This window comes from Ammospiza caudacuta, chromosome 2 (assembly GCF_027887145.1).
Source record: "Ammospiza caudacuta isolate bAmmCau1 chromosome 2, bAmmCau1.pri, whole genome shotgun sequence".
NCBI classification, from domain to species: Eukaryota; Metazoa; Chordata; class Aves; order Passeriformes; family Passerellidae; genus Ammospiza; species Ammospiza caudacuta.
This window is the reverse complement of record NC_080594.1, coordinates 15,451,058-15,463,433: the sequence shown is the minus strand read 5'-3', so window position 1 is coordinate 15,463,433 and position 12,376 is coordinate 15,451,058. Positions and strand designations below refer to the sequence as shown.

Genomic DNA, 12,376 nt, shown 5'->3' with positions numbered 1-12,376 from the left:
TGTTTAGAATGTTGAGCAGGATTCCATTAAATTCTTCCTTGATGCTGCTTGTTTTCTAGGAATGGAAGGGATTTGCAGGGGGTTATTCAGATTAAGAATCTGGTGGAATCCTTGCAGCCTTGGTCAGGACAGGAGGCAGAAAAAGGAAATAAACCCCAATGGTGACCTGGTATTGTCAGTTGAGACAAAGTTTTCAATTTTTTAACAGGTTTTTCTTGTTAAATGTACTTCTTGCAGTTTCAAGAACAAAAATGAAGTGTGTGTGATCTGCAGGATTTTTGGTGGCTGCTCTCAAGTGGGGAGTAGGATGTGAGGAAATTCTTTTGAAGGGAGGGAGAAAGAAGAAGATTAAAGTATCAGGGCTCTGTAAGGGTGAACTGAGCAGATGGCTTCCTGCCACCTGAAACTTCCACTCTGCAAAATCCCATTAAGTGCAAAGTTCAATGAAGTTCTGGATATCAAAAGGAAGCTGCTTGATCACCTGCCAAATATGGCTCCACCAAACCCCAATGGATATTTCCAGCCCAAATCCCATTTCCTTTCCCCCATGTCCTAGTCATGCTCCTCTTTCCTAAGAAGATGGTCTCATTTGTAAAACAAAATGCACAGTGACCCTGCTACCATAGCTGGTGACTGGTCATGTTCCCATGAAGAGATGTCTGGGACTAAACAAACCAAATTGGAAGCAGAACTCCTAGAGCCCAGCTATGGTGAACCCTTTGGACGAGTCCCTAGACATTACAAATTTATTTCTAATTTATATTTCTAAACTAATTATTAAAGAATGGATTCAGAGCAGGCAGCAAGCAGCTGAGGGGCACCTGCAGTGCCAGGTGTAGATGGAGCTCTGGTGGCAAGAGGCCACTGCTGACCCTCTGCAAAACAAAAGGGCACAGGGACCTGTGGCACAGACAGGCACGTGGACACTCCAAGACACAGCAGGAGCCAGGGACTCAGCAAGAAGAGCCCAGACTTTCCCATACACTCAGATAATAAGGGCACATAAGCCAAGGGTTTCCTTTGTTGGAGATTCCTTCTGGAGGCTCTCACCCCAAGCTGTTATTTTGTTCTTGTATGATTAAATTGTTTGAAGGATCCAGATGTCTGAGACTGTGCTGTGGGAAACCAGGGACTGAGCCAGTAGGTAAGCCCAGTCTGACTGAGTGTGGAGTGTGGAGCTGCCAAGGCTCAATCCCAGCTCTGATGGTAGTGTGACTGCCAGCGTGGCTCCTGGTTTCTTTATATTAATTAGAAATATTTTATAGTTCCAATACACATTTCTAATGGAATTTATTTAATTTCTTTTGTGTTGGAGGGCTTTGGCATCATGCTGCTGAGGGTGCTTGGCATCATGCTGGACCTTTCTGATAAACTCTGCTTCAGGTGGTGAGAAAAGAGCCCAAAGCAATTAAAAACATGAAGAGCACAAAAAACCCTGTGTTCATTTATTGATCTAGATGGATTATATTTTAAAAACCATATGCCTTCATCACAAATTATGGCTCATTGTCCCATTTCAAAATGAAAATATTGCAAAGGAAATAATTTCAATAATTAAGAACTGCCTGGAAATATCTGTATAAACTGGCATCCCTGCCAGACTGAAGTGTTATTTTTGTGCTGAAGAGTTTCAGTTGTCCACAGATGAGATTTTTTTTCTTCTGTTTTATATCTTTTATGTCTTCTACATGGAGAAAAAATGAAAAAACCTGGCTCTACAACCATACAATAACTGGGAAAATCAAGCTCTTTTCCCTACACTATATAGACTGTGTGTTAACTGTGACTATGTTGAGGTTGTGAAGTAGTTCCAGAGAAGGAGGAAACTTGGAGCTTGGTCTCCATGGTTTCACCTTGCTTAAGGCACATTATATAAATTCCAGGTGGCTGTCTTCTGGGACATTGTATTTAGCTTTGTGCTTCTCAAAGAGCTCGGACAACTCTTTTAGGTATTTTTCATGGAGTTGATCAACTTCTTCATCAGAGGGTTTGTGCTTCTTCTGCACTGGAATTGGCTTCCCAACTGGAAAAGAAGTACAGGTGTTAGGAAGAGCCAGTGTCAGGCGTCTCTGAACACTTTGCTCACCCTAGCACGGAGCTGAGGTCAGCCTATCCAGGATGGACAGGTCAGCGTGACCAGGTATTTCCTGGAGCCTGGGAGATAGCACAGCCAAGGAGGGATGGTGACTCAGATCCTGACCAAGCTCTTGGTCTCCAGGATCGCACTGGTCCTTGCCTCAGTTTACCCATCTGCAAAGCTGGCTAATGTCAAAGACCCTCTGTGCAGCCTTTTGAAGTAAGAAGTGCTGTATCCCAATGCAGTCCCAAGAGCTGCTTCTCACATCTCAGATGTGCTGCAGATAAACACAATGTAAAGACAGGATAATATTTGGATTGGGTTTTCCAAGTTGTTTCCACATGGCCCTGGGAATCTGCATTGCAAATGGGGAAAGTGAGGAACAGGGGAGCCCCACACTATTTAAATACACTTGCATTGAAGGTGCTTCCACTTTGCTCAGATTAAAGATTCTGTGAAATATCTGATTTTTATTAGGAACCAAGTACTTACTTATCTTTTAAAAATCACATTTTATTCAACAGCAAATCAGTTCTTTTGATTCCTATCTTTAGAAGAGTCTTTCCATCTCCCAGAGCTACGAGGAGCAGGGGACAGTGAAAATCCATGAGATACTTCCTTTGCTCTGGTCTCTTACTCAAATTGTTTTTATCAAGTGACAGAGGGTTTCAACATGTTATAAGGCTATTCTTCATCCAATTAGTGAAGAACCCATGTGATACTACACAGCTCATAAAACCATTGAGACAATCCAAACAGGTTCTAATACAATTAGAAGTAATTGCTCATTGTCAAACTTAATCAGTGGTGTAAGCTCTAACCATTCCAAACAGCATTTTAAACTAAATTAATTCACAGAGCATCAGCCACACTGGTGGACCAAGCATGGAGATGTTGGAAAACTTATTCAAAACCAAAGATTTTCTTGAAATTTGGTCTCCCACGGACATGGTCTCTGGCCAAAATGGTTCATCTTCCTCACATGCAAATAGGTTTGGATTTGCAGATGTGAGCAAAGCTGCATCTGAGTGCTTGGGTGTTTGGAGAATCACAGAATGGTTTGGCTTGGGAGTGACATAAATATCCTCTCATTCCACCCCCCTCCCTTGAATAGGGACACTCTCCACTAGACCAGGCTGCTCTAAGCCCTGTCCCAGCTGCCCTTGAACACTTCCAGAGAAGAGGAGCAGCCACAGCTTCTCTGGGCAACCTGTGCCACATCCTCACAGCCAAGAATTTCTTCCCAATATCCATATAACCCTGCCATCCAGTTACTCCATGCCCTTTTCCAAAATCCCCCTTCAAATTTGTCCTTCAAGTTCCCCCTTTCTTGGAGGCCTTTAGGCACTGGCAGAGGCTCTAAGGTCTTCCCAGAGCCTTCTCTTCTGCAGGCTGAACATCCCCAGCTCTCCCAGCCTGTCTCCCAGATGCTCCAAGCCTTTGGAGCTTCTTTGTGGTTTCCAGCACCTCCATGTACTTCTGATGTTCTTGCCCTAGATCTGGGGGCAGCACTGCATGAGGGGGTCTCACCTGAGTGGGGAAGAGGAGCAGAATCCTCTCCCTTAACCTGCCGGTCCTACTTGTGTTTGTAAAACTGCCTTGGCAGATGTTTCATGCAACCCTACTGCAGTGTTTTTTGTCACCACGTTGTGGTGTTGGGGCTGTCTGCATCTCACAGGAGCGATGAGCTTGGCCACATTTGATCTGGGGCTTTTCACAGCACAGCCCAGATGGGCTGGGATCTGTCATGACATCAAACCAGATTGCCAAAACAGTGAGACACATGAACAGTTTGGAACACTGCTTTGCAGCACATTTCTAGCCCACCCCTGCTTGTGCTGTCTGGCAGAGGCTCCAGCCTGGCAGGAGGATGACACAGCCCAGGGACTGTCCCTGTTTCCCCAGTTTGGCCAGCTGAGTGTGTCTGGCATCACGTCAGAGTTCTGTGGATGGACTCACCCACGGTGCAGATGGGCCGCCGGTAGGGTATCACCCCGAAGCTGTACTGGAAGATGCCTCGTGCATGGAAGAGGGGAAGGGAGATGCCCATGATCTGCTGGAGAAAATGCTGAATCCTCCGCAGCCAGGAGCCCTGGGGATTCTTCACCTGATCAAAGACATCATTCTCCCCAAAGGAAAAGGCAGGGATCAGGGGGGTGCTGCAGGGGATCAAAACCAATAGGGTGTCATGATTAGCAAAGCCCATTCCAAAACCCTTCATTCTTCTCCAAAACAGAAACACCCCATTGACCAGCCACAGGGCCGAGCACCCCTCCCTCATTATCCCTTGACTCCATCCCCTTCCTCACCCATTCTGGATGGCCAGGCGCACAAATCCCTTCCTGTTCTTCAGCAGCAAGGTGAAGGATCCTGGACGGGCATCCAGAGCCTCCTGGGCCCCACCAACAATGATGGCCAGCAAGTTCCCACCCCCTGGCTTCTGCAGCACGTAGGATGCACTCTCCTTGTCAGAGGGGATGAGGCCTGGAGAGCAGGGAGAAATTAAAAGTAAAGCCCACCTGTTTCTGGTTTGCTCTGCACCTTTTTCCCCCCATAATCCATCTCTGAACAAGTGCTGAAAATTTTATTTATAAATTTTGACCTGAAAATCTCAGGTCAACTCCCTTAAAAGGTGCTAGATTTGCACACAGTTCTGCTGGGTGAGTACACAATTATCTATCTGCTGTCTGGCTCAGAAGTGAGAAGTGAGAGAAAAATTAGGAAAAAAAATAAACACAAAACTAGCTGCACTTAAGTCCTAGAAAAAATCAGTTTCAATTTGTTGTCAATTGAGACTGTGTCAAATTCTAAATAATTCTGATGTCAGAGAAACATTTGCTTTAGGTCAAAACACACACGTGTTTCAGTGGATGGTGCTAATTCAAAGTGGAATTTGATGAAGGATTTGGTCCTCTGATATTGTTTACTTGAATAAGATAGAAATCTTTAATTAAGAAATTACAAAGCAACATTGTTTTACAATATTTTTTAATTAAAAAAAAATCCTTGTTTCAGGGGCTGAAATAATTTGCACATTAAAACCTCATTGTGAAATGGATTCAATTGACCTGAAAATTAGTTATGCACCCAACTCTGACATTACAGTGACTAAACCTTCCTTCACCTGGGTCATAAGTGTCTCATATATCTCACTGTTTGGATTTTGCACTCTCCATGTAAATACTCTGGCAGCAGGAGCCAGTTTATGAGGAAAACAGGGTAATGGATGCCCTGGGGTGCATCAGATGGAACTGGATGCCTATGTTTTAGCCTACTGAATTCTGCCCACATTCAGCTGGAAAAGTGACCATTGCCAAGCCCACTGCTGAGAGATGGAGGTCATCCTGCTGGCGTCCAAAAATCTCTCAAAACTCTCTCAGTTGAATTTTTACCTGTCCCTTTTCCTATTCTTTTTCACTACATCTTCCCCCCTGCCACATTCCATTGCAGCAGCATGAGCTACTATTTTTATCCTCTGTCCCTGGATGCTGCTTCCCTGGAAGCAGCAGATCTTTCAGAAAGAGCATCTTTTTCCTCACAGTTTCAGGCCTGAATCTAATTTTTATGGAAAGAAATACAGGAACATCCTGGCCTGCAGCTCTCAGCATTTCTGTTCACAATTTGCTCCACATTTTGCTGTTCCACAGCACCAGCACAGTGATGCCCTGAGCACAGAGATCATTTATGGAGTTGAACAACAGAGATAACAGCAAGGAGGGCAATTTTTGACTTCAGAGGTTTTGGGTTGCCATCTCAAATAGCTATGTCCATGAATGGGATCCAATTGGCCCCAGGTGAGGGAAAACAGACCCTTGACTCCTCCTCCCCATGCATTTTCACTCTGTGTTCCTCAAAAAAGCACCACACATATTACTGCTGCCATTGGCCCATGCTCCTTACCTCCACTCATCACATAGTCCCTGAAGAACGGGAAGCGAAACCACAGGGAAAGCAACATCAGGTGGGGGGTGATGCCTGGGAAGAGTGTGGAAAAGCCAGATGCCTCTGTGCAGAAATTGATGAAGGCTCCAACTGCCAGCACTCCGTGGGGATGAAACCCCACCAGGTAGTTCTGCCGGGGGTCCAGCTCTGCTGTCTTCACCAACTGGACAAAGAGATGAAGACAAAAAGTGGTCAGGGTTAGTGCTGTAACCTCAGCAGGGAGGAACACTGGCTATGAAGAACAGATAAGATATTCCTGGAGGGGAGCGTCATGCACCCACCATGCCTTTCTATTGGAAAAGGTTAACTGGAACAACTCCCCCATTTTTCACTGAAATGTATTTCATTGCCCATATTTCCATCTCCTCCTACCCATTGGCCTAAAATGACTTTTCTAATGGCACAGTTCATTATATTGCCTTGAACTGGTCTAGGTGCTATTGGGAACCAATTTTGTTTAAAATGTTCTCCTATAAATTTTCTAATATGGGAGGGAAAGCAAGAAAAGGGTGATTTCTTCTACACAGTACCTCTTGATCCCACAAGCAGAACAACAGAGGGAGTACATAATCACTCTGGTAGACCTACTACACAGCACAAGCACATATCCCACCCAACAGCTTGGTGTGGATCAAAGGTTTATCCCATCCTGAAGCATGTACCAGGTGATTCCTGGATGTTTTCACACATGGTAAATTGAAATCTTAATTCCTAGACATCTAACAGAGAAGCTAATGGTTTCCTTGCCACTGGGGAAAGCCTGAAGGATGCCAGATGTTTGTTTGTTTGTGCCTGTGTTGGGTGCCCAGGTCCATCAAAGAGCAGTGGATGTCTGCCCAAGGCTGCTGCAGCTTTGGCAGGAGGGAACAGAGAATTCCCATACCCAGCATTTTAGGGATGGGCAGCATGGATTGCAGACACAGTGCAGCTCATGGCCAGCCCTTGAGGGCTGACTAAGCAGCTTGTTAAAATCCTCAGCCAATCTGAAAATGATATTCAAACCTGGGATGTACCACATGGGAGAATGGGTACCACAGAACAAGAGGGGATGGTTAAAGGGAGATAAGGGACAACTGGGATTTGATCTCCATTGCACTTGTTATGGACTGCCCAGGGGAGAGGAGCTGGTGTGACAAACTCACTCTCCAGTTCTGGCACCAAGAAGACCTTGCCATGCCAACACCAACCAGCATGTGCATAGCCCAGGCAGAAGCAGGCAAAACTGACTGCTGAAATCTCTGCACCATTTCTGTGGATGCTGAACACTCACAGCAGCAGGGAAGGATGAACTTTCCAAGGTTAGTCATCACATCATTTCATCACTGAAAGGGTGGTCAGACATTGAAACAAGATGACTAGGGAAGTGGTGGGACCACAGTCCCTGAAACTCTTCAAAAATATGTAGATGTGGCACTTGGGGACATGATTAAGGGGCATTTGCAATAGTGCTGGGAACAGTTGGACTGAATGGTCTCAGAGGGCTTTTCCAACCTGAACAATTCTGTGATTCTGTTACCACAGAGTCACCATGCCTATCCAGACAACTCAAAGGCATTTGTGCTCAAGAACAACCAGAGCCCTATGCATTTAAGTGTCACGACTCCAAGTACCCTGATTCCATCTGCACTCAGGGTGCAGTTAATGGTGCATGTGTTTTCCTAGAAGCTGCCAGAACTGCAGGTTAATAATGAGAGTATATTTTACTTTCTTCCATCGTGACTCATTTTCCACCTGTCTGAAAGCACTGTTGACTGTACACATGCCCATTCAAGCTGCTCCTAATGAGGCGAATGGACAAACCAAGTCCCACTACTGCCCAGGAAGAGAGGCAGATGGCTGAATCGCTAAGTGCCCACCATTTGCTCTTTTTTGAGTAATCTCAGTCTGCATCAATGTTTCTGCATTCATCCTCAGCTTCCAAACAACGCTTCATCTCCAAGTGATTTATAAGCAGGGAAGCAAGATGTTCAGGCGTGTTAGAAACTGCTAAACTTCTGTCTCTGTGCGTGCAGGGAGACACAAGAGGGCAGCCACTGAGCGGTCAAATTGCCTCAATGGGAGAGCTAAGACACCACACATCTGTAAAAACACTACCTAAGAAACATCCAGCTGCTGTCTCGGTGCTCATCCCAATGAAAGAGGAGGGAGAACAGGAAGGAAAGAACAAAGGTTAGTACTTGGAGTGATAAGACAAGGGAGAGTGGTTTTAAACTAAGAGAGGGATAATTAAAACTAGCTATGAGGAAGAATTTTTTTATTATAAAATTAGTGAGGCCCTGGCACAGGTTGCCCAGAGAGGCTGTGGCTTCCCCATTCTTGGAGGTGTTCATGGCCAGGGTGGATGGGGCTTGGAGCAATCTGGTCTAGTGGAAGGTGTCCTTGTTCCAACAAGGATCAGTTTTAAGGCCCCTTCCAACCCAAACCATTTTGTGATTCTGCAGTAAGATGTGGGCAACTGGCTCTGGGCAGCCCTGCTTGAGCAGTGGGTTGGGCATGTTGACCTCTAGAGTTCTCTTCCAAAGTCACCCAGTCTTTGAATCTGTGATTTTTGACACCCTGCTCTAAGCCATGGGCAGCTGGAGGGTAGCAGCTGAGTCCCTCAAGTGTTGGTGGATCTGGGTGATGTTTCTGCAAGTGCTGTCCCCTGAAGTAGCCCTGAGGAAAGAAGGTCCTCGTTTTGTCACAGAGCCTTCTCACATTGGGATGATTTGGCCAAAACTCACTGAGAAACCAGAGAGCTTGTACAAGACTGAGAAGGAAATCTGTAGCAGAGGAGAGACTTAGGCAAAGTCTCTAGATACCATAGGTCTAGACTCTACACTATCCTTTTCCTCTGGAAACTCTTCAATAGAGGAACTCCATCTTCCCTTCTGGATTGTTCCCACTGTCTCACTCCTTCCTATAGTAATTCAAAGGCAACTCCGACGAAGGGGAGAGGGAATGATGCATCTGACTCCATCATCAGAAGGCTAATTAATTACCTTATTATACTATACTATGTACATTTCATCTAAACTGAATCTGCCCTGCACTCACTCTTGCTCACAACTGCCCAGAACTGCACTCATCTCCAATTCTCTCGTGACTGTCCCGTGACAGTCTGAGACACACACACACACACACACACACACACACACACATACACACTTCTTGGCCCTAAAAGGCCAAGGGAACAAAACATCCTCACTTTGGGTAAACAATCTCCATATTGCATTCTACTTTAGCACAACACAGGCACAGCAAGGGAGATAAGAATTGTGCTTTCCTTCTTCTCTGCTTGTCTCACAGCTTCTCTCTGTTCAGGAGGGCATGTGAATACTACACCTTCGTCCTCCACCTGGCAGAGGTCAGTCTCCATTCCCAAACTTCCAGGAAGGTTAAAAATGTGACTCTGCACAGTCTTCCCCTCCTGCTGTCCAGCCAAACTGCCTAAGGGAACTGGGTTTGAGGTGCCAAGGAGTGGGACTATCCTCCATCCTGCCTCAAATGAGTTGTCTTTTCCACACCCTCTGGATGGCATTCGCAATTCCAGTCTTTATGAGTGAACTGAACATTTAATAATTGTCAAAGTACTTAAGAGTCCAAACAAGCTGGTGTGTGCACGAGCATGAGAAAACCCAGGGTTTTTCTGGTGAAATAAGAGCAGTTTCTCATCTCAGAGGTGTCTGAGGAATGCCAAGTTAATGTGTCTGACCTGTGGTCTGGAAGCAGCTGTTAGCAGCTCAGGGTTGTGCTCTCCAAGCTGAGCCATGGGTTTGTTGACTTCCTTGAGGTTCCCTTTGGCATGGTCAGGATGCTGGCTGATGCCTTGGGTGCTGACAGCACTAATGATTCATACTCAAAAGTGTTATGAAGCCCTCTGGATCCCAGGTGTGGGATGATCTTGGCCTTCCTAACAAATAAAATTGTTTAGGATGGAAAAGCCCTCTAAGATCATGGAGTCCAAATGCTCCCCCAGCACTGCCAAGACCACCACTAATCCATGTCCCCAGCTGCCATATCCACATTAACATCCCGAATAGGAGACCTGATCAGCAAGCTCCTGGCTTCTTCATTTAAAGTCTCCCAAACTGAGTTGCTACTGCTTTTCTATCCTTCTCTGGTCCCAAACTCTGTTTCCATGGATGTCATAGTCAGTAATCTGCTCTTAAGTAGGATAAACCTTTCAACTTTGTACTAAACAAATCCTCATGTCTGTAGCTGTCCATGGACACCTCCCAAAATCATCTCTTGCTGGATGGAACATGCAGCCAGTTTCTCTGTAAGAAGCCCAACAAAGATATCCAGGAAACCCAACCAGATCTGAAGAAGGATAAATTGTGCCAAACTGAGAAGAAGCAGGTCATCCACCCAAGGGTGTCTGGATGGGAGTCCAAAGGAAGGGCAAGTTTCTGAGTACCACCAGTAGCTGCTGAGCAGGATGGGTTTCAGCTCCCAGCAATGGTGAGAGTTTGAGAGGTGCAGAGGGAAACAGTGAGATCTTGGAGCCCTGGGGTTTTCTCCTGGTGCCACAGTGTCAGGTCAGAGCTGCATTTGCAGCAAATATTGGAGAACCTGACCAGCCAGGTGGATTTAAATTGAGTTTGGATGGGACTTCACCACCCTCACTCCCAAAGCGGGGTAAGGATGGAAGCTCCAAATTGCTCAAGTCCTCCCTTCCTCTTGTAAGGCTTCCTTTATCCAGTGGATTAGCAGTGCAAACGGTGGGACATAGTCCTCCAGTGGATCTCAGCCATTGCCCCCCTTGTAGTGGTTTTAGTTCACCAATTTCAGATTTCCCCAATTTTGAGATTTTCCTGGCCAATTCACGAAAGAGTGTGGCAGGTTTGGTGCTGGTCAATCACCAGTGCACTCATTTCCTGCTATGAGACAGGATTAGGAGAAAGGCAAAGCAGGCTCAAAACTTTAAAAGGGTGTAAACAAAATTTTATTAAAAGTAACTAAAAGAAAAAGGTAGTAAGAATCAAAACAAACCCTTCAGAATACTTCTCCTCCCCCCACCTTTTCCTTCCCACTGACAATGTAAAGAAACAAAACCTAAAATTTCCAGTCAGTTTACCGCCTCTAAAATAGTCTTTCTGCAGAAGTCCTTCCCATTGCCACAAAGCCTTTCCACAGCTTGTCAATGGGCCATGTTGACTTATGGGGTATTGTTTTAAAGACGAGTTATTCAAAGGCAAAAGTTCTCATTATCTATCTCTAAAATAATCTTCATCCCTGAGAACAGAGATCTTCTTTTCCTGGCAACATCAGACTACTCTTATCTCTTTCTCTGTTCAAACTTCTCATGGGATCACAACTGCTCTCATATCTGCTTTAGCATGGAGGCCTTTGCTCAATATCAATTTGAACCCTTCATCTCCCCATAGGCATTATAGGGAAAAAGAGTCTTTTTCTCCATAACTTAGAAGAGGATTTCAGCCCCAAGACCAAAGCATCTCCTCATCCCTCCCATCTGTGATTATAACAGTGAAAAGCAGCTTGAGAAAGGAAGATGAACATCAACTCAAGGATTAATAGTTTCGACCAAGGGAAGCTGGACATCACTGTTACGAGATTTATAGTCCTTGCAATCAAAAGGTGGACCCACATCTGGGGAGCTGGACCTCACCAGATGGGATACTTCTTCCTTCTTTCGGAAACTGGACCGTCACCACGTGGGATACTCCTTTCTGTGATGCATCCTAAGAAAAACTAAATCACAATAGTGTATAGAATTGTGATGTAAAAATTGGGAATAGAAACTGCTGATGAGTAAAAATTGGGAATAGAAACTGCTGAGAAAGCTTATGAGTACCCCTATATATACCTGTAAGCCCCAACTATCGGTGTGCAGTTGGAGGGGAAACTTTCCCCACTGTACCCAGCACTGTATTGCTCATACTTTACCATATTAATTAATAAATGGATTGCTGCTTGAATATTGGCCTAGTAAAGCTTCTCATTTATAACAGGGGGATTCTCCTTCCCCCTGCCCGATGGTTGCAGACAACTCCCATGGGATAAAATCCCAGCACCGACCCGGGGCTGCTCCCAGGGCCCGACGGGCTCGGCTGGGCCCCGGGCTGAGATGGGTGTGTAGCCAGCAGCCAGATGTTAGCAAGACCAGCTCCATCCGGCCTGGAGCACTCCCCTCTCTCCCTACTCAGGAGCCGATGTGGGAAGAGGGGGAGCCAGCAGGCGGCACAGGGAAAGGGGGCCCAGCCCCGCGGCAGGGCTGGCCTGGGCCGGGACAGGGCCCAGTGGGCCTGGGGCGTGCCCCCTTCTTGCCGGCCGGGAAAGAAGGAGAAAGTTCCTGGGTTTCTTTGGTCTTTAACATATGTTTTCACAGAGGCATGTCCAGCTTCTCAGTGATTC

General features: G+C 45.9%; 1 protein-coding gene across 1 annotated transcript in view; it reads right to left on the bottom strand.

Moving 5' to 3' along the window:
- Positions 1-1,797: 1,797 nt before the first annotated feature.
- Positions 1,798-12,376, bottom strand: part of MOGAT2 (monoacylglycerol O-acyltransferase 2) — a 28,285-nt gene continuing 17,706 nt past the window's right edge. The window contains exons 3-6 of the mRNA XM_058799959.1: positions 5,978-6,182; positions 4,387-4,561; positions 4,037-4,236; positions 1,798-2,023 (exon numbers count right to left, since the gene is read on the bottom strand). Of these exons, the coding sequence (XP_058655942.1) occupies positions 1,869-2,023; positions 4,037-4,236; positions 4,387-4,561; positions 5,978-6,182 (735 nt within the window). The 3' untranslated portion in view covers positions 1,798-1,868. The remainder of the gene's footprint in view (positions 2,024-4,036; positions 4,237-4,386; positions 4,562-5,977; positions 6,183-12,376) is intronic.